At 36.5% G+C, this 26,443-nt stretch overlaps 1 protein-coding gene across 1 annotated transcript; it reads right to left on the bottom strand.

Moving 5' to 3' along the window:
* Window positions 1–1,712: 1,712 nt before the first annotated feature.
* On the bottom strand, window positions 1,713–25,086 carry LOC125824774 (methyl-CpG-binding domain-containing protein 9). The gene is made up of 10 exons (XM_049504124.1): window positions 24,289–25,086; window positions 13,705–14,341; window positions 12,504–13,559; window positions 11,795–12,388; window positions 9,726–10,019; window positions 9,301–9,636; window positions 8,927–9,025; window positions 6,998–7,435; window positions 3,673–5,916; window positions 1,713–2,643 (listed from the first exon to the last, which is right to left on the bottom strand). Exons 1-10 carry the CDS (start codon window positions 24,756–24,758, stop codon window positions 2,296–2,298), a joined length of 6,516 nt encoding a protein of 2,171 aa, XP_049360081.1. The 5' UTR covers window positions 24,759–25,086; the 3' UTR covers window positions 1,713–2,295.
* Between the last annotated feature and the right edge of the window lie 1,357 nt (window positions 25,087–26,443).

The raw sequence follows: 26,443 nt of genomic DNA, 5'->3' as shown, positions 1-26,443 counted from the left end.
TGACCTTTTACTTATAACTTAAAATTGTACCCACATTACGCCTGACTAAAACATTTTGAAATAGCCAAAAAAACAACCTGATGATAAATATTTCAATGCTCAAACACAACTTCGTATGGCATCACAATATCAAGATATGAATTATGGAAGACAAACATCATTATAATCCGATATACTAAGAATCATTTTTTTAAAACATTGCAGATAACTAAGGAGTACTTTGACTATCCAATTATTTTGTTGTAGTTGCTATCTACTTTATTTTTACTATTTCTTGTACTTCAATTACTTCCTTTTCTAGACTGCTTTGGACTATCTTTTCGGTCTATCCGAAACAGTCTCTCTACCTCTACCCTCTCAAATCCCACATTGAGTGATTACACCGAATAGGTTGTTGCAGATAATTGGGGGGAAATGTAAGGAATTTGCAGCAGAAAATCACAATTTGGATCGCGCTGATTAATTCAAAAACAATAAAAGCTGCAATCAACGATATATATCATACATCAAAGTAAAAGAAAGTAATGACATTGAAGATTGAACTTTTAGCTCAAATGCAAATTCAAAAAATTCGTTGAGATAACACTAATCAGTAGAAATTACAACGAATTAAACTCACAGTTTGATTTGATGGAGAAATGTGAAGAGCTCCGGCTCCGGTGCCCGGCAATTTAGAGACTGAAAACCGGTTATATTTCGGGTCCATTTAATGTTTATGAAAAGAAGATTTACATTCCTATGTAACTATACAAGAAAAATAAGAAAATTTTATATTAAAAAAAAGAGTAAAAGACTATATTATCCATCACCAAAATTTGTATTATATATGTTTTTATAAATTACTCTCTATAATATGCATTAAAACTATTTAACAAATGTATTATAAGTGTCCAGTGAAAAAAATAATATTATTAATATAAATGATAAATATTTTCTTAATATAACATATTTACGTAAGCTTGCCTAGTTAGTACATGTATCTACCGCATTGGCTCTGATTTTTTCTTGTTCCCGTATATTTATTCTCCTTTTTCATGTGTATGATGATTTTATATATTATTTTTAACTCAAGTTTCTTAATTATTTTTTTTGTCCATGAAAAGAAATATTTGAATGGATTAAATCTTAGAAAGGTAAGTTTATAGATTTGTAATAAAAAGAAATTTGAAAGTGACTTTTTTTATATAAAAAACTGTATGAATATTATTAAAAATATTTATGATATGTTTTTAAGTTTTGACTTTCGCCACTAATTATATTGAGTCGTCCCTTATTATGATTTGATGATTAGGCTCGGAGAAATTTGTTAGTATCTTTTTCCAGCGCCGCAACATCATCATAATCGTAGACACTATCCAAAACATGAGATTTCTATTCCATTTGACTAAAGTTTTTCATTTTGTATAATACCTAGGACCACAATTTGCACTACAGCGATAACAATAACATATTCAATGTAATTAAACTAGTGAATTCTCGAGCAGGTAATATATACATAGACCTTATTACTATTGTCTACAATTGAATTGCCATGAGAGGAAGCACTATCAGATGAGTAATTTTTTTAAAAAAATTGGGCACAAGTAATCGATAATTTAAGGTTAAATTGTCTACTTTGCTGCTAGTAACTAACCCTTCCTGTCAAACGTACGTAGCCACACAGGTAACAAGCTAAATCTAGGCGCGCACAACGTGACCTTCAGAGGACGTTATTTAAACTAAAGTCTTCTGATTGTACGACATCAGAAGAAGACGTAGTACCGCCTTTTTCATTTATCAGGAAGGTAATCTGACGAACAACAAAGCTAGTCTATATAAAACTTATATACATAAGATGACACTAACTGTTCAAACTTGCTTTACTATGTACAACAACTGTTCAAACTAACACGCCTGCCTCCTAACCAAATCTGTATATCTCTCAAGAGCATAAAACCCCAAATGCCACAATCTTATTGGCATATAAAGGCCTTTTTGTTGTATGTATACTCAGAGAGAGGCTATGTGCTGGAACAAAGTCTCCCATGCCTTTTCTCAAAGCAAGAAGAATTCGATTAACTTCTACCAAGTCAAAGAGCAAAACAGCGTCTTTCAATTCTCCAAACAATAGATAGAGTTGGTGCAGAGTCTGCTCCCTGAAGTTTATAGGATAGCATGTTGCAAACGGCAAACCTTCCTTTATGCTTAAAGAATTTCAACCATTGGCCTGGTTGGTATACATAAGAGTACAGTACATTCCTTTTAAAAAAACTGCAGATAATGATGATCTTGCAAACCTGAAGCCTGTTTCCTGTTTTAGCTGTTGCCTGAATCTTTTCTCCTCTTACTTGTCCTGCAGCCCTTGGGTCTTGAACTTTCAGCAGGTTCTGGGTCAAGTGGCTTTTTCTTTGAAGGACTGGTTGTGTTTGTGGGGACAGAATTACGAGGAGGAGGTTCCCTCTCTTCCTTGCAATCTGTCTCTGAGGCATCTTGACTTGAAAGTTTATCATACAAAATAGCAGAGTCCAATGCATACACACGGAGGGCGAGGGCTGAGAGCGTTGAGATTCTTGCTGCAGCAGAGGGTGATGACCAATACCACCAATCGTTTTTCAAGTATTCGGTTTTGATGGCGTCCTCTAAAATAATTGTGGCTTGGACCATCTGAAGGAGATAAATGAGCAAAATTTAAGTATCAGAGTTTTAGGACCAAAATAAGAAAACAGAAATTCTGCTTTGAATTTCAGTGTATAATATACCCCCTCCTCTCCACCCTTCTCCTTTAAGTACCAGAGAATCTGAACTAGTGGCATGCCTACCACACACCCCACATCCCACCTTTGTCCGTCAATATAACCAAAGCCCTTAGCCTAAGAAAGGCAGTAGGGCTAGAGTTGAGTATTACTCTGCCGAATATTCTGAAATAAATATTGTATATGCATAATGCACACAGCTGCAAAATCATCCTCATGAACTAGTGCAGAAGCCTACCATAAATTTCAAAAGACTCTCAACTCAAGAAAACATTTGAACACAAGAGCATCCTTCATGGGGAGGGGGGAGGATGGGAAAAAACATGCAAATACTATTGCACAAACTCTTTTTTTTTTCCTGAAAACGTTGAGCAAGTTCAACTAGCGGAGAGTTGGAACTGAAGGCTGATATCTTTGACAAGAACAGGAAATCGCAGAACACTAAGGGGTCATGTGGTTTAAAGACAAATTATGCAAAGTATATCAATGAAGGGATTAGTAATGCAAGGTTTGTAATGCAAGATGTATTTCTTGTTGGACGTTCGGTTTACTGTATTAAAGAAATAGTATATATACTGTTTAGTAAACAATGTGTGTTTACTTTCTAATCAAAATTTATCTACTATTACGAGGGTTAGTTTTATCATTTGTTGTTTCAATCCATGCAATACTAATACCTCAAACTTATTCCATTTTGTCCAGCATAAACTAATACGCAGATTCCTGCATAACTTATGCAGGTATTGTTTAGGAAGAAGGAAAGAAAAGTAGGAACCAAACATTATACTAATGCAGAATTTTATGGTCAGTTCAAGATTTTATGTGGAAATTAGATCTTCCTAGCGAACCAACCAAATGACTCCTAAGGTCTCTCACGATACAACAACCACTAAACTCGAAAAGGCCTTGCTTAGCCTAGTAAAAAGAGCAAAACCTTTACCTCATAAATTGTAGCTGCAGATTTCACGAAGGCACGCCATACACGTCTTCTCTCTGATTGTAACCTTGATACTCTCAAAGCTTCTTCAGGTAAAGCCGCATCTATGTCAAGCAAGTTGATTTTAAGACAACGTAAAATCACAGAAGCCCGACCTGCTACAGGATGTAGCGAGGATTCCGGAATAACAAAGTACATATTAACCCCAAATTCAAGGATTTTATCCTTGGTAGAAGAAAACTGATTTCTTCCCCTCTTGGTTGCAGATTTTAGTCTCCCAAACACTGGTCCAGCCCCAGCTAAGCCATTTCCAGTACAATTTGGATTGTCGGAGTTATTAATGCAAGAAACTTTGACCCCATTCCGAAGTTGGTGCTCTGAAGATAACAAATCTGTAGAATTTCCTCCACATACCTCATCTTCCCTTTGGGAGAGCAGTCCAAGGGCAGAATCACATAGATATGGAGATGTGCATGGAATAAATGATGGTGTACCATTACACCCAATGAGTCCTATCTCGTTCACCAGCTCCTTGAGTGACCTCTGAGTGATGAACTGTGCTTTGATCTCCTCAAACTTAAATGGACATTCCTGTTTGGTTTCATTTTCAGCAGAAGCTGGTGCATTACCATGCTTGTCCCTCCTAGATGCTTCGCCATTACCAAGCTTCTTGCTCTTGGAAGCTTGAGACACATCATTGCTCAAAGAATTATCCTGCAGAATTTCATTATTTGCTGTTCTTTTCCGCTTCGCGGGTTGTTCACTTGTTTCCCCATCCCGCTGAATGGGAGAATCAATCCTGCACTTTTCATTTGCATGCTTCAGACGTTCCTTAGCATCGGAAAATGTTTGGTGGCATGAAAGACAATGAGGTCTAGACGGCCATAATGGTTCTAGACACTCGCACCTGTATAATTCACCATCAAAAGAAACTCTCACTTTGACACCAAGATTTGTGCAGATTTCCGTTTCCTCTTCTGCTGAGCAACCACTAACCATCTTTTTAATTGCAGTAACGGCTCTGGTGACGAGAGAATCAGAATTGAAACAGGAAGCAGAATCCTCGGAGGGAATTGAAGTTATCAGTTTTACCTTGTCATGGCCATGACTTTCTAAATAGTAGTATATCATTTTTCTAGTATCCCGCCACTGCAAAATAGACTCCTTCAATTCTCTCTCTCTCGGGTCATGCTCTTTTAGCCATCTAATAAGTATTTCAGTATCAACATCAGATTGATAAGATGTCCACTGATCAAGATTAGGCATGCCCATATTCTCCCAAGGAGCAGATGAATCTAAAACACCACTTCGTCTTGAACTTTCCACACCATATGACCACAAATGTCCAGATGACTCCGGCTGTGTACTTGTACTTGCATAAGCTACTAATCGTGAAGAGGTGGACCTGCCAAAAGTCCAGTAGAGTCTGCCCTCAGAATCCTGTCCCATGTATTCCTTCCTAACAGAAACCTCCTGAAGTTCCAATTCTTTGGCAGCAATTGAGTCCTCTAAAGCACGAATCTCCTTCTTTATAGCAGACATCTCAAAAAGGAATGCTTCCTCCAAAGGGTTGCTAACGGAACCTGAACAAGTAGTGGCAGACACAATGTGAGTAGCAAACAGCATTATACTTTTCGAACTACTTTGTGTAGACTCCAAATGATTGCCAGGAATTTGGTCAGTTTCTTGTTGGAGGGTAGTAGATATGAACAAGTCGTTCTGCAAATTAGCTTCTTCAGTACCACATTTTGCATGGGATGAAGTATTCAGAGACCTAGTATTCTCCTTCAACAACTGTTGATGCTGTAAATGGTTGATTGGATCAGGAGAGTTTCTAATATGATTGGTGCCACTTGCACAAGTTTTATCCTGAATGTTTTTTGAAGTGTACAAGCAGGATTGCTTGTTGTAATCATTACACTTATTGTGTTGAGTGCCATCATCCAGCTGTCTGCAACCACCAGAGATTGACGAGTTATGGCTGCCACTGTCAGTCCCCTGCACCTTCAGTTTACAGTCATTGGACCATAGAGATGTGTCTGACCCTGTGTCTCCACTGCTCCGAGCATCATTCTTCAGTTTTGCAGTCAAAATTTCCTTCTTATGCTTTAGAAGCTTCAGTTCAGCACCAAGGCTGCGCAGTTTCTGCTGCAATTCAGCAGACAGAGAGGCGCTTCGGTCAATGTGATCACGAAGAATGGCTGAATTCAACATCTCATCACACAAGAATTTAAGAAGGAAAATTCTCTGCACCATTGAGAAAGAAATTGTACATGTCAAATTAGGTTAGGAAAAGCTGTACATAATTCATGTTCTACTTTTATGTTGTGTCCAACAACAAAATCATAGAATTTAACATATTTCTGCATGCAGCACAGTTCTCACCATACAGATAAATTTGTAGACAAGAATTGCACATAGATTGAAATATTAAAACATGCATATACCGCATAAAGCTCAGTCGGCAAAGCAGATCAGGAGAGGCTAAGGAAGAAACTAAAGCAACTGGGAACAAAACCGGAATGTGGATATCATTTCTACAGTAGCCCACCCTCCCCCAAAACCCTAAAGCTGAATGCATGAGGAGTGCCAGCATACATCAGATGAAGAGGCTTGAGCATACTAAAATAGCAGAGGAACAATGTTCCTGAAATTGTTTGAGGGAGGCCTTAAAAGTTGTCCAAAGTATTATTTTGAGGTCATTGTGTGACAAGATTTTTACCCTGCAGTAATTACACTTCAGACCTCTCAAATGGATGCCATCACATCAATGGACGTCATCACATCTTTGCAAAAATTAGCTCAACTTGCTCTGTGCCAGAGACACTGTTCCCCAAAAGCAAGAAACACATTTTAATGCCTGATATCTTTTAGATGAAGCCTACTGTCAGCCTGCTACACATTCAAGTCAAGCAGTGAAAGCATGATAAGTGTGCAAGCTCCAGAGTAGACTGGACTTGTGTAGACAACTCCATACCTTTTCTATGACATGTTAATTTCAAATGTCTACAAATCCTTAAACACTTGTTTGATAATCCCATGCATATTTCTCATGTTATACAAGTTTAATGTGCGACATTTCAACTGTCTTAAGACACTTGGAGACAAACTCCAGTAATTACTTTAAGAAAAGTTCCCACCATTACCAATATAATCAACGAGTCAATTAAACTTGGAAGACGTTTCAGAAACCAAGAGGAAGACAAGTGAGACAGATACTTCTTTCAAGGATCAAGAAACAATACTATTCCATACATCTTCCAAGAGCAAACAGGCTAACATAGACTATGTCAACATAAAAACACAGAAAAAAGTTAAAAGAACTCACATCCTCCAGTGGAAGCTCCCAATATTCCTTCAACTCCATGGTCCTTGTTAATTGAGAAAGTTTTTCCATAAACTTGTGAGTTAGTTTTCTGTGCAACCTCCTCTTAACGCATTGACGAATAGTATGAGAACCAGAAGAAGCATTCTGGGAACGTGATATCTTAGCTTCACAATCTGGGCAATACCACGGCCCAATAGGAACTTTAACAAGCGGAGGATCTAGGCAATACGTATGGTACTCCGAATCGCATTTATCACAAAGAAGAACATTGACGTCATCTTTATCCATGCTACATACTTTACAAAGTCCTTCCTCCCAAGGGGCTTTAGGAAGTGAGCTCTCGTTCACATGAGCTAGGAGACCATCTCTATCTTTTGCAACTTCACTACTTAAATTGCTGTCGTTTGAACACTCGATTATCTGGACTAGGGGAAGAACCTGAGAATACATGACCAAGCCAAAGCTTAGTTAAACAACAATGACAATGGTTGAACCAAAGAAATTTAATCACAAACAAAATGGATCAAGGTTCAACTGCTCAACCAAAATAATAAGTTACTGAAAAAACTGAACTGAGCAAATTGGATAACTTTCAAAATCAAATTTCCTCCATGAACAATCTCATATTCTATAGGGTTTTAAATCCAAGCACAAAAAGGTGAATGTACCAATATCATGCTGCCAATCTTATTGCACCTCTGATCAACAACAATAACATATCCCGTAAAATCCCACAAAGTGGGGTCTAGGGAGGATAGAGTGTACGCAGACGGCAGACCTTACCACTACCTCGTGGAGGTAGAGAGGCTGTTTCTGAAGGACTCTCGGCTCAAGAAGCAAAAGAAAGGAGAAATGAAAAGGAAAACGGTTTTGAAGGAAACATGACAACTAATAAGGAAGCAGCGCAGAGCATACAGGCAAAGAACGTAACATCATGAAAATAGTGCAATCGCCTAAGCATAATAAACAACAGACGGGTAACAGATGACAAAAACAAGAAACTACATGCATAAGACTATTACTACAACAGACAAAGTGCCCCAGAGGCCCAGACTACCAACAAGGCTAATCCCGTCAAAAAGCAAGACAACTGTCAACTACCTACTAACCTTCTACCTTATTCTGTGACCTCCATACCCTCCTATCTAAGGTCATATTCTCGATAAACTAAAGTTGTGGTCTCATGAAAACTTGACTAATTATTCATGCTAGGATATAAAAATGATAAGATAAGGAATAATTCAACTTTTCAGATGCAGCAAACAGAAAGCAATACCGGGCCACGGCTTCGAGGTGCCAATACCGCACTTGACACAGTGAAATAACAAACACTTGGTTTTCTTCATTTTCTTTAAGAGAGGAGGTTAACCTATCGCATACTCATGAGGTCCCTAGTGGTATAGAGGGGATGGGATATCTTTTCTTGAGAACCATGTGTAGGTTCTTTTCCTTTTGGTATACGGATTGTATAATGGGTTTCTCCAATTGTTTAAAAAAAAAAAAGGTCAACCAATCACGGACAGGCTCAACTGCCTTTCCTTTCAAACTGAACCATCATGACATCTGCTAGCTGCATCAAATTTTTATGATAAAAGAAGACTAGCTTTTAGAGTGGATTCCTGTCCTAAACTGAAGAATCGAATTACATGACATATGCCAACTGCATCAGATTCTTATGATAAAAGAAGAGTAGCTTTTAGAGTGGATTCCTTTTCTATACTAAAGAATTGAATTACCTTCACCCATATCATTTTGGTTTATATCTAAATGCGAACAAACATTATATGCTTATCTAAAAGGGAAGTACTGCTAGTCTGCTACTGCTACTACACTGTTAAAAAAAGGAAACAAACATATAAAAAATTTTAAGGCAAATCAATTCACTCCTGCTTAAAACAATAGGATTGAACAGCTAGAAGACCAACAAACCTCTTTTTCATAATCTTCCTCAAATTTCTGCAACAATGATCCAGCTAACTCAAGCAAATTGGACTTATTGCAGTATGCGGTTCGTATATTATGCCAAACCTAAAAGCAAAGAATAAGCAACATTGATCTTTTCTTGCCATTATATCATACTGAAGTTAAAAGAACAGGACGAGAATGAAAATGTGCCCAAAAAAATCTTGAACTAATCATGCATCTTTCCAAGTAAAGTGATCCAGCAAATCCCAGATATCTAAGAACATAGATGTGGCAACAACAACAATATTTTATACTGCAAATGCAATCTTACTTAAGAAACCAGAGTTGGGTCTTTATAATGTATTAACAAAACCATATATACATGTTAAAAGCATTACCTCCCGCACTTCATCAATGAAAGATTCATGTGATCCCCCGTAGGATCCAGCAGCCAACTTCACATCAATGGTCCTGAAGTCTAAAGGCCGAGATACCATTGCCGGATGCCCAAGAAGCCCCTCATTGTCATTGTCATTAGGGCTCAGAACTGTTCTTCCCGAGAGATTGCAGAAGACTTTATCTTTGTCTTCTTTAACAGCTCGCCGTAGTATAATCCGACACTGTTTCATGATTAAATCAGATACAGTACTGGAACTCTTTACCTTTTCTTCCTTCTCAGGTTTGGGTGAAGTAGTTCCCCGGTTAACTTCCCCCAGGAGGGAAATTACTGCTCTCTGCATTCAGTTAATGTTTGATTAAAGGCTAGTCGTTTAACAAAGCTGACACATTATAATATATATATAAGATATTCATCATGCTGCACCTTCGTTGGTCCTGATGCATTTCCTTTGTAAACCTCTTTACTAATGGAATGCACCAATGCTTTCCTAGCCCATTCTGGTGGGTCTTTATCCAAAGCCATATTGACACATTTTCTAATTCGAGCCCCCACATTTGTAGGTAGCTTCCGAACAGGCTCCAGCGCCTTGGCCCACTCTGGGACTTGCCCATTGTCAGCATCAGCTCCTTTGGCATCAGACTCCTTCTCATCAACAGAAACAAAAATGTTTCCACTCTTCAGAGATCCAAATATTTGCTTTGTAGCCTCTGCAAGAAGCTGAAATCACGTACTTCAGAATGTTTTAATTTGGACGAACCTCTAATAACAGGAGAATCAAGCGTATTGAGAAAACACTCTGTATATATTTACCAACAGCCAGATGGGCTCGAAAATGAGCACTCTTCAAGTAGGGTATGAAACACAAAGCAGGTATGACAAGAACAAACACATCAATTAAACATTGGCAAGAAGCTCAAACTATTAAGTTGACTGTACAATTAACTTTATAGACAAGGTAAAAGAGGAAAGTTTTTAAGAAAATAACTTTGAAAGGTCTCTTTAAGAGTGTTCCTGTATGAGATAAAGAAATACGGAATATGAAAAGGTGGCACGTCCAAAATAAATATCCCAAATAAAGCATATATAAGAATATTAAGGGGTCATTGGATTGCCGGTTAAGAAGTAAGTTATTCATGTATTGAAACAGACATAACTAATACCATGTTTGGCAACATTCTAGTTTTTGTGTATAATATTCAGAACATCAAGTACGACATTTTGTTACCCGCTTATAATTTCACTTAACTAATACATGTATAAGTTAAGAGGGAATCTATGTATTAGTTTATGCAGAGAAGAAGATGGAATAACTAATACATGAATAACTTAATCCTACATAACCGAACCCTGCATAACTAATCCCTATACAATGAATTACTAATATTTGTATAACTCTAACTAGCAACCAAACGACCTTTTAATAGCACTTCTTAACGATTAATATATCAGTAGTATGTGACGATGCAAGTTACAAATCACAATTTGAAACAAATATCTTGTAGATGAAATAATTGGCACACTTAGATTTTTTCTGTACATTTATGAAGCAAATACGATAATTGATATTTGATGGTTGGATACTCTTCGTGGAGAATCATGTTTTCTCACTTTTTTATATCTGTACGACTCCCAATATTTTGTATACACCTTGTATGTGGGTGCCTTTCCGCAACACTTAAATAAACTATCATAAAAAAATAACTGGAAAGTATAGAAAATTAGAATGCTACTACATGCAACAGGTGTAAACCTTACCATTGCAGCTTAAAAGAGACACAATATCATTTTTTACAGATAGTACATCACGTGAAAAATTGAACCAAATAACAAGTATTTACTCCACAGGATGAGCACTGCCATTGACTTGTAAAATGTATCATAGCAATGCACATGAAATGGTAGATGTTTCTGCCATATTCGCATGTTCTTAATGCACTATAATCAACTTCTGTTTCTTTTAAAACTAAAAAATCAACTACTACTTCCATCCCTTTTTTTTTACTGCATCAGTATCTAGTGAGCCAAACAGATTCTTCTCTGACTCTGACCATGCTTTGTAATTACTTTCATTTTTTCAAATTCTAAAACTGGTAGTTAGTTGTATTTCTCATTAAGTTTCCAAGTTTGTTTCTATTTTTTTTTTTAAGTAGAATTATTTTGAGTCCTTCACAACACAAAAAACTGACACCATAAACACTTGAAAAGTTAGGTTAGATTTTGCGCCTCACAATATGGAAGTTCATTTGCATATTTAAAATTAATGACATCTTGAGATTCTGATAAGTTCAAATTATGAGCCTTAATCTTATTATGTGTCAGTTAAAGATTTTGGCAAAACATGCCATAGTATTAACACGTATTGCGATGGAAGACAGAAAACTTTGATGACAAGATGAAAACATGGTAAAAAAGCAATAAAAAGTACTAATTTAGATTCCTCAAATCAAGATAGGAAACATGTGCAATCACAAAGATATATGAATCGATCTTACCACTGCATCAGCCTCTGATGCAGCAACTCCCGAAAGAGCGCCACAAATTGGCCCACCATCGCCTTGTAGGCAATGAAATATTCTGCCACTTTCCTTGCAAGCAATTTCGGCTGACTCCATGTTGACTTCCATGGATAGCAAAGCTAGCATGTACCTTCGAGCAATCTCAGGCCATGTAACTTCATTCATGGGAAGCATTCCGAGTCTACTTTTCCTAACGGTAGCTAAACTGTCGGGGTCTTTTTTCCTGCCTCTTCTAGATTTGGACCCTCCTGTACCAATATTCGGATCTACATAGACAGCAACTTTAGAGAGCAGCTCAGTGACAAGAACTTTGAGCAGCAGACCATGAATCTTTGTCAAAAGCACACCAGCATATCGGCTATATTGATGGAAACCCAATCGACCAGATAGAGAGTCCATTCCACCTCTTGCTAAGGTGAGCTCTCTGGCATCCTGAATCTCAAGTATGGGAATTTCCATCGAACTTGTTTTGTCTATCCATGGACTAACTAATTCCTCCTCAATTTCTTCAAACAAAAATGGAACTTTTAGACCCAAGACCTCAGAAAACCTCAACAGGAATTCCCAAACCTAAACACATTTGATAAAATAAAATTAAAAAGAGATTCAAAAAAAAGAAAAAGCAAGCATGTGGGAACAACATCGAATCCCTTTCTAGACAACAAACTCGAAAGTTAGAAGATACCTGGAGGGCGTCGCCTATCAAAAATGCAGGAATCTTTGTGCTCAAAGGCTTTCCCGAAGAACAGGGACGTCTGATGTCAGCATTTTCTAGATGCTTTCTGAGTGTTCCAGAAATTCTTAAAGATTCAATAGCTTCCCTCTCATCCTGCATGTGATTCTTTCTTTTAGCCCGCAGGAACCCATTTCCAACTGTTTGCAGAGTTGTCTTGTGTTTTCTCTTAGTAACAATTTTGTAATTTGAGCATGCAGATACACCAGGAAGCTGTTCTATAATTTCTTGTACAAAGTCTACATCTAATCCAAATCTGTTTTGCTCTAACCACTTCATTAACATTTCACAAGTATTTTTTAACTCGGAATTGCTCTGCACCAATCTTGGAAAACTGAGAGGGGCACCTAAGTAAGAGAACTTCGACAATGAACCAACTTCACTTGACTCTTGTTCATCCATTTTATATACATCATGAGTACAGCAGAATTTGATTACCCCTTTTTTCTTATAAGCATCAATGCATGCATGCAAAAAAGTCTGGGAAACCATTTCCCACACAGATGACGGTGATCTCCCTTCCACAATGAACTCCCCTATACTATCCCCTTGCCCAATACCCCCAGTGCATATATTTCCGAATTTTCCAGATAATGCCCTCTGCATATTTTCAGCAGTATGAGAGTCACTTTTCAGATCTGGTGGGCTGCACTCTTCCAGCATCAGCTGGATAGAAATACTCTCCTCATCAACCAGCGTAGAAGTTGCAGAATTACCATTTTCCACATTATCTTCGCCACTATGAGAATCACATTTAGATGTTACGAGGACCGTCGAACCAGTTGGAACAGAATGCAGGATGCATGGGTACCTCTTGACCTTGAAAACTGGGCCAGCATCACCTCCATCTGCAACCTCACAAGCAAAAAGAGATCCTGTAATTCTATCATGCCAGCTAGACAAGTAACCCACAGGCCATATCTCACTACTACTGTGATAAAATGGTCGCGGGTCAACATTTCCAGCTGAAACAAGAACGAAGTCCTGATATTCAACTGGAAAGCCATCCTGAAAGAACATTCAAAGTTAGTCAGTAACATTGCAAGTAATTAAGACAGAACAAACTACCAGATTCTTCAGACTATGAGGAGATTAGAAATGCAAAAGCTAGCATGGCAGTATAAACCAAATATTGGTAACAGAATAAACATACACTTGGATATGTACACTTGAAGATAGAACCACCATTACGGAATAAGCTTCTACCAGGAGAACTCCAACTCTGTCCAGTCTTGCGGGTTTTAGAAGAACCAGAAGCTTCTTTACTTCTTGGGATATTTGGCAATCCCTCACAAAATGAAGTAAAGTTGTTACCTCCATTCTCAACCTCCATGGAGTGATGCAACCCCATATGTCGGGCAACATCATCACGCGACTCAAAGCGACTTCCATCTGGTCCAACATATACTGCATAAGTCTGGCATCTTTTGTCACAGTACTCAAAATCCACATGCCACCCAATCTGTACTTTACCGTTCATCCCAGCAATATATTCTTTAAGGTCTTGAAGATAAACTTCACACGCATCTTGCTGAATATATTTTTTTGCAGTAAAATGACCTGCACGATTTCTTAAATCATACATCACTACTGGATCAGTTATACTTCGGGTTATCTGGTCAGAATGAGGTCTATGGAGTACCGTGTCCTCCAATTGTGACTTATGAATATCCCCCGTAAGTGAGGAGGCCTTCTGAGTTTTAAATCCATTCTCCCTGTATGCCAAAAAAGAGCTTGTTGGGGCATTGAAGGAATGGACAGTAGAAGAGGACCTTTTCATAGCTTGAACTCTGCGAACACCAGCAATATACATAATGTCAATTATAATGTCCCAATACTCCTAAAGCAGGCCGCCCAGGAAAAAATGAATCCTAAATTAAGGGATAGTTTCAAATATATACAATAAAGTAATTAGTTTACAACAGATATAGCCATGTTTTTATTACATAAAAATAGTCGAAAGTCATAAAAAGTATACAGTGACTATAAAATATAGCTTATTAAAAGTCATAGAAAGTATACACTGACTATACAATATAGCTAACCTAAACATGAGTTATACACTGACTATACATTATGATACATGCCACAAGTTGAATGTAGCTTAACTATATATGAAATATACACACACTATACATGAAGTATACACGGAGCATTCAATCTCGATCAACTCAAAATCACTTCTAAATAGTTCCAATTTTAGATATGAAATCCTCTCGGTGTTTCGAGCCTTTTGATATATAATTTGCTCGAAATATTAACGTTTGTGGTACATCAAATTTTTAAATCAAGCAAGCTTTCAAACTTTGAATCTGCCCTTTTGATCCCTCTGCGACTACCCCTAAAGATGAAAAGTGAAGCAAAATCAAGAACCCCACCAGCTACAAGGAAGAAGAAGACGCAGACACAGAAGAAGAAGAAGAAGAATGAAGAAGGAGGAGGAGGACGACAACAAGAACACAGAAGAAGAAGACGCAGACATTTTTTAGGGAAAAAATAGGCCGAATAGGTAAATTTTGTAAATTGAGCTAAAAAAAGGTAAGTAAAGCTTATGGGCAGAAATTTTACATAATTTGCCCTTGAATAAACCTTCTCTACTGCATTTCAATATTATGAAAGACAAATCACACTAATATCCAAATACCGTATGACTCCACTTAGATTTAGGATGAGAAGACTAATGCAAAAACACTTTAAATGTTACTTTCATATGCAGCCAAGTCATCAAAGGGGAGAAAGAGGACAGAAGGAGTAGCATCAAGGAAGATATTACTTTTTCGTGCTTCGGCAAAAATATCCGTACAGAAAAAATCAATATTCTCTTTATCAAATAAAAAACAAAATCAATATTCTCTAAGAAGTAAGAACACAACTGAGCCTCTTGGTAGTAAGAATAAAAGAGCGGACCTGAATTTCCCTCCATACAGAAAATCTCGGAAATTTTAATAACATGGATTATTGTACATTAACATACTGAGGAACCTTTACTTTGTCGTATGTTCTTTTTAATCAGAACAAAGTCATATTTCGTAATTCTCCAAGAAGAGTATTTGATGAAAACTTCACATCTATAAGCAAATGAACTAATACTATTTTAGCACATCCGAAAACAAAGACAAGGAATTCAACTGAAATCACAACACAAAAGTTACTCTCCAATAAATGGAATGAGTTTCAGCGAAACATGATAGTAAAGGAGGTATATGTATATCAAGAAAGATGCATTATGTGCATCTCCCAAGGACAAATTTGCTTCATTTTACTCATGTTCCAGTAGAGGCACTTGCATGTCATACCATTTGCATTAAGCCATCAAGCAAGCAAAACAAGTAACAAGTTGGATAAACCCACCACCACCACCACACAAAGAATAAAAAATAAAAGTAGGGAAGAGAAGGATTTAAAGTATCAAACCCGGAAACACAGCTCGCTCCTTTTATTGATAAGTATGACATAAAGCATGAATCTCAGATTCTGTCTCATGTTACCAAAATCTAATATATCTTTTTTTATATTGGCTACTCAAGTGCTTTATATCTATTCTTTCATATGAAAATTATTTTTTTTATAAGCAATTCTTCATAAGCAGATTCATCTTCAAAAAGGTCAAAGCAGGGTCTATTCCATTCTCCTAGGTGAATGGTGACTTTGCCTTGAGAATTTGAACCCTCCAACTAGAGGTGTTCACGGTTTGGTTTGGGTCGGTTATTGGTCAAAACCAAAACCAAACCAACTAAATCGGTTTTAAAATTATCAAAACCAAACCAAACCAAATATAATATACATTTATCGGTTTGGTTGTTTTCGATTTTGGTTTGGTTCGGTTATTCGGTTATTAACCATACATAAAATTAAAAGAAACAATTCATTCAAAACGTGAAAAAAGTGACAACAATCCATTCAAACAAAAAAATAGTTAGAATGACTGGCATTACAGAACTTTTGATCATTGAATTTACTGAATAAAACTTCAAAATTCACTATTTTGGCATAGAAGGAAGAGACAATGACATTTTCAGTCCCACAAAGAATTTACATAGACACTCATATACATGAAACCAATAAGAAAAATGTTCTCACCTTGGACATTTTTTCTTTCATAAGTAAATTATAAATAAATTTTGATGAAACATATATAAAATCTTTAAAATTGTTTATGAATATAATATGTTATGTATGTATAATAATAAATTTTATGTATATAACTTGTTGGCTTGGTTCGGTTATTTCTTCGATTTTTTTCGAGCAAAACCATAACCAAACCAAATACTATCGGTTCTTAACAATCTAAAACCAAACCAAATCAAAACCCAAATTAAATCGGTTTGGTTTGATTTTTCGGTTTGGATCGATTTTTATCCAAACCATGAACACCCCTACGCTCCAACAATACAAATCTCATTGTTCAATCATTGCATTCTACAATGACAATAAATAGAATACCTTCTACAGCAAGAGTCATCATGATCTGTGGCAAAATAAGATTTTATTAGCAAAAAAAGAAGACTACGGAAGAATGGGACAAATTATGTGCTATAGCTTGTCCACAGTCACAACAAAGAATAGCTCCCTCAAACCTTGCTCAAAGTTATCGGTGAACATTACAAATATAAAACCTATAGCACTACACCAAATAGATTGAGATTAAAATAAAATATGGATGCATGGGTAAGATTCAAAAAACTATGGAAGCAACAAAATCATGTATTGCATGAATCAACAATTCTAGATGCATTTTGGAATTCAATTGATCAAGTGAATCAGGGGATTGCAATAACAGTAGCTGGAGATAAGTTGAACAAAATGTCGAAGGAGGAAGTCATAAAAGTGCTAAATGATGTAACCAGGCATGGGCATGAGTGGAATGCCACATTCAGATTCACCGTTCGATTTGGGCTGCATTCCCAAACAACTCAACTCGTATATAGCGCATCGTGGTGTGATAGGGTCTGGGCACAACGGGGCTCTCACCCTCCCTGGCACCCCCTTCCAGAGACTTGGGCCCAATCCGCCGCTGAGGACACTTCTCATAACTACAATTCAGATGACAGAGTCACCCGATTCTAAGGTTGGTTGGGTTGTTCCCGATTCACTCGCCATTACTAGGGGAATCCTTATAAGTTTCTTTTCCTCCGCTTATTGATATGCTTAAACTCAGAGGGTAATCCAGTGGGTCACAGATAGAGTGCCTAAGCACAAAAGGGGTCTAGGAGTCCAGACATGTGACGAGTTGTAGCCACAACACCAAGATAGTTGAGTTTCAACACCACTTGTCGTGATGTCTGTCGACGTAGACTCACATTTAGGCCAGCCGCAAACTCGAGGCGCACTGGAGGAAAATATCCTCCCTACGACACCTTAAGGCGTACGGGCGTTATGATTCATACGCATTATTTTCATATTACATAACGCTACACTTGAACAAACAAGTTAGCATACTTGTTTCACAATTAAATGTTTTCTGAAGCTGGATAAGTAGATAAATCTATAAGATCTATGTTCCACAACAAGACACTCAAATGCATGATTGCTCCCTCTATATTAATCAGAAAAGTTCACTGCTATTTTGCAAAAGGGGTGGAAAAGAAAGAAACTCTTTAGTTTGAGAAGGGAAAAGTAAGAATTCCTTCTCAAAAGAATGAAAAGAAACTAGAAAAACAGCCTACAATGTCAAATTGATTTTGAAAGGCGGCAGCTAGCAGGGCATTGCATTTCTTTTGCAACCCTTCTATATACTTTTGCTAAGTAAATCGACGAGACACCACGACAGTGTCTCATTAATGTATAACTGGTTAATGTAAAAGAAAAAAAGTATAAGAAAGAGAAACATCTTGAAGGCCCTTCAAAAAATAAAGACATTATTATCAAGGAAATGGACCTTGGGCCTAACTCAATCCCAAAAATCAGTTAAGAGGTGAGGATCGTCCAAGACCATTTAAGGATACAAATTTGCCTCTCACACCACCGATGTGGGACTTAACACTCCCCTCACTCCTAGGACTGGACACCTGGTGTGTGGACAATATATGATGAGGGTCCAAAATCGAGCTAAACAAGACTTGGTTGGGCCGGACTTTGATACCATGTTAAGGAAATGGACATTGGGCCTACCTCAATCTCTAAAGCTAGCTAAAGAGGTGGATATTCCCAACACCATATATAAGGAGACACATTTGCCTCCCCACCCACCGGTGTGGGACTTAACAATTACTATGCTCAAATCGAGCCAATTGGCATTGCTTTAATCTCAGTGTTAGGTAAGAGACATTTATTAGACTTATATAGAAATGAATTAAAAGTGGAGGTAACGATACTTTTGACTATATTATAGAAGTAGATACCATATTTTACCATGAGACTTTTGGGTAATTATTAATGAGTGTCAGCAAAAAAGTTGCATTACTTTTTTTCCGGATAAAGACATGTCACCCTTGACTGCTAATTGAGGCCTAAGGCATACCACTAATGGTAATAAACTTACTAAAATGACTTTTGAGAAATTATTGATTCAAAACTTCCGATAATAGGTGTACACCAATATGGACAACACAAAACAAAAATGGATACTAGAGTGTAGGAAGTATATATGTATTGCTAACCCATCTTAAATTGAACATTGAACTAACTTGTTGACTTAAAATTTTCATCCCACCCTTCGGGGTGGCCAGTGATTTGGGCTTGGGACTTCCATGTTGGAGATCTCAAGATCGAAACCCCTTGCCAACGAAAGCAAGGGGTTTGCCTTCTGGGTCGAGCTCGTCGCACCGGGCTTGTCTAGTGCGGGTTACCTCTCATATGTGGTTTGCGAGCTATTGCATAGGAGCGGGGGTTTTACCCTGTGTGCACCCAAAAGGTAGCGGCTGCGGGTTTCCCTTGTCATCAAAAAAAAAAATCATCCCTATATTGAGCCTATTCAACTCAACACTAAACTTGTTTAATTCTCATCAGCTAGCCATAATAAATATGCGCATACAAAATTTGCATTTCCTAGATCATCATTCTTAGAGAGGTAATATTACCTTTGCAAAACTCTCTACAAGGATCAAAGCTGGAAAGTCCGTCGAACTATAGAATAGTCCATGTACCAACAAAATTTGGAAGCTACGTTGCTCATACTCTTCGAAGTTGTTGCATACGTGTCGGATCCTAAAAAAATGCATTACTTTTGGAGGACCCGACACGCATCCGGTGGTATTTTTTAAGAGTCCGAGCAACATAGGTATGTAAAGATATATCGTGTCTCAATATTGATAGGTCTACTAGTGATTCAAATTTTAGATAATTTAACAACATTTAACTAGTGACAAAATTAATTAAGTACTCGCAAAGGTAAACTACAAACTCCATTGTTATCCTCAAGAAATTTCCCCTCACAGATTTTTTCCATATAATTGTGCGTGCAAAAGAGGAGTTATGTTATGTAATATTATAGGTACTACTTGTGAAAGATGGTCTTTAGCATTCCTATACTCATAACCCAAAGAAATACAACCACTTTGTGATAAACCATATACGCAGAAAAAGTATGAATTTGAACTACTCCACAAACATTGGGCAATTGGTTTTACACCTTCGGCAGGAGGAGTGGTTTCATGTGGGAAATGAAGCAACTCGATATTCTCTTCTCTCATTTTTTCCTGTTCTAGATCCACGCCCCCACAATATTTCCAATAAATAACTTGCTTTGTGGACAAACTCATGGATGAGAATAAAAGAGCATCGGTCCAAAACTTTCTCGGCCAAAGAAGAAATGTAATTAAGCCTATACATATAAAGTTCTCAAGTAAATACGAGAATGGGAACTTTTAATTTGTGCTAACATTTCTAGAATCTTCCAATAAAAGATGCCTTTCCTAAATCCAAGCTCAATATTACTTGCAACGATTTCTTCCCTCTTTTGGGTTTCCTGGTTGAAGTTAATAATAACTAGTTGGAATAAATCAATTGTTTCAACAATCCAAAGTTCAAAATATTATCCTACAATTTTTCGAACATTAATGGAAAAGGACAGTATCATGAATCATCAGATTTTTATTTCTCAACCAAATAAAGACAATTGACCAAAATGGAATAGGAATAACAAGAGAAGATGCAACGAGAATTATCATGTAAATGGAAATGGAAGACGGAGATTTCCATGGAGTGAAATTGAGATAGTCAAGATTTACTACCAAGTGAATGGAAGGTATCCTAACAACCCAAAAGGTTGTGAAGTCCTACTACGATATTTTATCCTAGATCATCATTATATGATCAAAGATAAAGCTCAAAGACAGAGTTAAGGTCACTTTTCTCCATTGAAGGCATGATTTTTCTCGAAGCAGCAACAAGAATGGGACAAATATCCATAAGCAGAACTACCAACATCGCCTTCACTGAAGTACCAAAGAAAATATGTCAAGGATCTGCCTTGGCCAAGTTCTGTAGATCCCATTCCAGGGAAAGCATTTTGAGCTTCTCTTCTTGGGACTGCATTCTGCCTTCAGTGAATTGCTCCAGTAGAGATCAGAAATTGTTGAAAAAACAGCAAGATCTTTCTTTTGTCCCTTTCAGACGATCGAAAAATAAAGAAATGGTTAATACATGCAAGATAATTACAACCATCAATTGGTTGATTCAATCTAATCCATTGAATTATGCTGTTAAATGTTGTTTTTGCAAACATGAATTAAATTGATTTTTAACAATTTTTCGTATTGGACACCCCAATTGCTAAACTACTAATCGGTACTTGAAACATAGTATATATGCAACAAGTTTTTTCCCTTTGACACTGTAGTAGTTGCTACGTTCCAAATCCTTTTTTTATAAGCGTGTCTAGGACAGGTAACTTTGTCCACTAAGGTTAAAACATATAGGAAGAAATCACCTAGTATTTTGCCTCTGCTATAAGATTTGAACCTACCACCTCATGGTGCTCAAACCACTTCATTTACCACTAGGTCACACCCTTAGGTACAAATCTCATGCTCCTTCCCTCTTATCTTCAACCTTGAACTTCATGGTATACACTCTACTTCTTACATGCAACCAATCTCCAAGTTATTTAGGCTGTTGATGATGAAATAATGATGAAAGTTCCTTTTTTTTATAATTGTGGTGTTCGATCTACCTTGCGCACTCCTCGACTAATTTCATTGTCCATCAAGGCTTGGAGAAATGATAGGAAATGACCTACTATTTACGTCGCCAAAATTTGAACATAAGACCTCATGATTATTTAACTCATTTCATTAACCACTAGATCACACCCTTGGGTGCGACAATCAATGATGAAAGTACACCTCAAAGAATCTATGGTTCCTTACCATCCATGCCACAAACCTGAGACTGTTTTCGCACAATTTCCTCAGTGACAGCAAAAGGTTCCTATACGCTTAGCTAGAAGAAATAATCCAATAGAGTTCATGAATTTACCTAGAATAGTTTATGGGTTAATCAATAAAGAATTTTTATCTTTGAAATCCATTGAAAAGAACAGTAAAAGAGAAATCATAAAAAATGATCGAATCTCCAAACACCCCGAAAAAGATATGAGGTGCCCATAAACGGTTGAAGTAGTTGAATAGTAGGATCACTATGACTAGCCCAGCGATAGACGAAACTTATATATGGATGACTAGTTACATAGGAACCCTTTCGTTTGTTGGTTGTTATTGCTCTTTCCTTGAATTGGCACACTACTCAGCTCACCCCAAAATATATTTGATAATGTTCCTCAATTGTCACAATGCAAATACAAATTACATTCACCTTTTCTAGATATGTTTCATGGAGATGCTATAAAAACTTGTCATTAAGGATAAAAGGTGAAGAATTAACTTTTTGGTACAACAAGGACTTGTTCACCATACTTTAATTAAATTACTTCTTCGCGCATCACTCTTCCTCTTTGTTGTACGTCCATAACCATTTAATAAGCACACTTTGGTGATCAAGTTTGAAAGCTTCATTCACTTGTACCAAAAGAAGGTTTCAAACTCCCTATTCTCATTCATATCCCCCTTGATTAACATTACTATTTACATTCTACAAGTGGTTTGGTTTCTTTCTTTGTTACCATCCAACGGTGTGTTTAAAAGCTAACACAAAGAAGAGACGAGGTCCATCGGGCTTGAAGCGGGAAAACATGAGAAATGAAGTACAGGCTTCCTTGAAGTGAAACGCACCGATTTACCAAAAATCAAAAATTGCCAACCATATATGATAGCAATATAATAATCAAATACCAACTAAATAGCTAATTATGGCATCTAGTATACAATTGTTGATATTAATCCAACTCCTCAAAGTTGAGATTAAAAGACTCGACCTTTCCACCCACTTCCCACAACATTTTCCGAAGCGCACACTTCTCTAAAGTGCACGGCTTCCCCCAAAAAGTGATAACTCCTTGCTTCAGATCGAGAGTAGATGCCTCTGGTAATATTGACATCCAAGAGAAATTTCTCCTAGTTTTATTGGACTCTCTCACTAGCTTTGTAAGTATCGGAATGCGAACCTCATACATATAGGTAAGGAGACCCTTAAAAAAATTGGAGGTGTGAGAGAAAAGAAAACCAGAATTTTGGGACTAAATATCCAAATTCCTATATCTTCATTTCTCGAGACATTTGCACCATTTAATTGATCATTCTACAAGACTTCTATAATTTTAAAGAATTAAAATTCACATTACTGAAATTTATATTATAATATTGGTCTGATACAAGTGTTAAATGGAGTAAAAAATGGTCAATGAGGACAGTGGTCCCTACTTGTTTAAGATTGATGCATAGTGGTTGATATAATTACTTTATCAGACTAACTTCCCAATGTATACATTTTATTCCACCAACCACTGATGTGTAATATCAAGTTGAATTAACCACATAAACTCCCAGTCCAGTCAAATTCCACAACATAAAATGGGAAAAAAGGGACTATGATGGCATCTAGTAGATAAGAGGCGTCAGCAAGGACCTTCCAACTTAAGTTGAAGGCACACCAAATTGGTTTCATATCAAAGCTCTGATAGAGCATCCAGCCTGCATCTAGGAAGAAGTTAATACATTGACAATCAAGTAACTGTTTACCCTCTCGAAGTTTTTTTGGTCAAGGTGAGATAGTAAAAAAAGATGACAGTTTACATACAGTAGGGGATTCCTTATCAAAAAATTTTCATAGAGTAGGGACTGTGACAGAGGAATCGCCGAGAGGAGTCACGTCCCCTGTTTCTAAAGGACTCATTAGACAAACCATTGAAAAAACTAGCTAAGAAAGCTACTAAAACTTAAGTATTAGTATAACTGAAAAGTGCTCAAGGAAAAGCATATCAAAGCAATCGAAAAAAGAAATTCTGATGTTGTCATTAGATCTTACTATAAATTTTCTTTTCATCCCCTCGGTATAAGATAGCATATCGAAGAAACAACAAAAAGAAAAAAGTCCCAAGACATTGAACCCTCAATCCAAATTTTAATCTACTGTAGCCACAAATTCAAGGGAATGAATCTCATGCAACGGATGTCCAAAGACTACAATCATTCTAGCAATCAGGACACCACACAATTACATTTACATATAGACAAAAAATCCAATCACATACAATAAACATTACAGTGTAACATCAAGAAATACACAACGTACACAAACAAAGTTTGAATCTTTTTGTACATATACAGCATGCATTGTTAAAATAATCCATATTTTGCTTTAAATGTAAAAGAAAGGATAAATAAAGAAGTAAAATTCATACTTGGCCCCATGGTTTTGCTCCACTTCTCGTCCTGCAACAGGCAAATCCTCATTCAAATCAACAAACTGAAACAGCCCTTCCCCTTCCGATTCCCTTGGCGGCGAAACATTCATATCAAGCGGCGGCGATGAATTCATATCAAGCTCCACTACTTCACTCCCTCCGGCTCCACCTCTGCCACCAGCACCGCTGCTGCCGTCATCGCTGCTGCGGCGGCGTCCACTTAGCACACACTTGAAGCATTTCCACTCCTCTTTCTGCTCATCCTTCCTCCAACTAGACCCAATCTCACAAGAAGAACAAACCCGAACATTCGTTTGACTGGGAGGAGTGACCACCGACTTGCCCCGGGAAGATTCTGAGTGTTCTAAAAACAAACCCCTTTCGATTTCTCTTGGTGAAGGAAGAGGAGTTTCGTTAAGATCGATGTGAAACGGCAAAGCCCGGTTCAAATTTGAAGAACAATCCATTTCTTGAACAAGTATAATTTTTTCTCAAAGTAAATTTTTTTCTCAAAGACATCAACAAGCATTATATGCTAAAGAGTTGGGTTGTATATATACCCAAAAGGGTGTTGGGGTTTGGGGTTTTTCTGTGATTTTAGCAAAGAATTGGGTTGTAAAAGATCACCGACTGGATTATGTGAATCGAAAACAGAGAAAGAAAGAGTTTTTTTCGTAACGTAAATTGATGAGGGGGTGAGAAAGAGACAAATTTGGAAGGAAGGGAAGATTACAGGTAGGATTTAAGAGGAGTTTTGTACTTGTTCGAAACAAAGGCAAAAGGAGAAGAAGGAGAAGAAGGGAAGCAAAGAGAGGCCAAAGCAAAGAGTGGGTTTGGGTTTGGGTTTTCTCGAGAACGCAGAAAAGAGGGTTCTCCGCTTGAAGATGGTGTAGTACTCTGGGTGAAAATGACCAAATTACCCTTTTCTAATTTATTTTTAAAAAAAAAATTGTACTAGTAAAATAAATTTACACTATCAAATTACATATTGTATAAGAAAATACCAAATGTGAGATATTGTAAAATTATAAAAGTTTTTGGTGTAAAAAGTAAATTTAAACAAATGTGAGATAATTGAACATTAATGATAGTCTTACATGATATATCACTATGTAAATTTGGCCAAATCTAACCATGAAATTGGACATATTTCATTTATTTTGTATTTAAGAGTAAACAAATAGTTCCAAATACAATGTCAAATCAACTTGTTATACGTAATATAAAAAAAACATTGTGATTAAATGACACAGTAAATATGGGGGTTTGGGGTGAACAAAACTTGCATTTTGGTGTTTAGTTTAATTTTATATTAAATACAAAGAAAAAACAAGAAAAACTTTTAAATTCAACATTATGAAATTATTTTGTTCCTAGCTTCTCTTTTTTAACTAAACTAAACATATTGTATTACTAATGTAGAAACAATATGTGGAAGAAATAAGAGTAGAAAGTACATGTTAATGGCGATGGCTAATCATTTGACAAAGTTGAGTTCATAATATTGTATATAAATTTAAATGGTTATGTTGTATATTTTATATTGTTTTATTATTACTCACATAGCTTAACTATTCCATTATTCTATTAATTAATAACACAAATAGTAAACCCAAACTATTACATAGTCATTTTTTTAAAACATGAAAAAGTCTACTTAATTTATGTGGTAAATTAATATTGAACATTAGTTTAATTAGTACCTTTAGTGATTATTTAAAAGGTCATACAATTTTTAAGAAATATTACAATTGAATCATAATATTTTATAAAATAGTAAGATATAAAAGTAGATGATTCTCCTGAAAATAATTCACAGAAGGCTAGTATGTCAACAAATTAAAACGAGTCATGTTTCCTTTTTTTTTTTAAAAACAATTTTATTGAAATGTAAACAAGATATAAATTTGTTAATCTAATTGGAATGGATTGTTAAGTGTATTGGTTCATTGAGACGAACACATTTTGCACCAACCAAATTGCATATATATTTAAAAATACTTGAAGGTAGAAAAATGGATCTACTTTGAATATTATAAAAAAAAAAAAAAGATTTTCCTAAACTCCCAGACAAAAAAGGCATAATACTCATATAGTTTCAACAACTTTATAATTACTTCTTCTCCTAAGTGATAGGTCATATTGTAACATG

Source organism: Solanum verrucosum, unplaced genomic scaffold, assembly GCF_900185275.1.
Source record: "Solanum verrucosum unplaced genomic scaffold, falcon-dt-bn FXZP01000200.1, whole genome shotgun sequence".
Taxonomy (NCBI): Eukaryota; Viridiplantae; Streptophyta; class Magnoliopsida; order Solanales; family Solanaceae; genus Solanum; species Solanum verrucosum.
The sequence above is the reverse complement of the archived record's forward strand: the minus strand, read 5'-3'. Positions and strand labels throughout refer to the sequence as shown.

Coding starts and splice junctions, on each gene's coding strand:
- LOC125824774 (XM_049504124.1), bottom strand. CDS start 24,758: ATGGATTGTTCTTCAAATTTGAACCGGGCTTTGCCGTTTCACATCGAT. Junction 13,560..13,704: donor TCAAGTGTACATATCCAAGT/GTATGTTTATTC, acceptor ATGTTCTTTCAG/GATGGCTTTCCAGTTGAATA. Junction 10,020..11,794: donor CATCAGAGGCTGATGCAGTG/GTAAGATCGATT, acceptor ACGTGATTTCAG/CTTCTTGCAGAGGCTACAAA.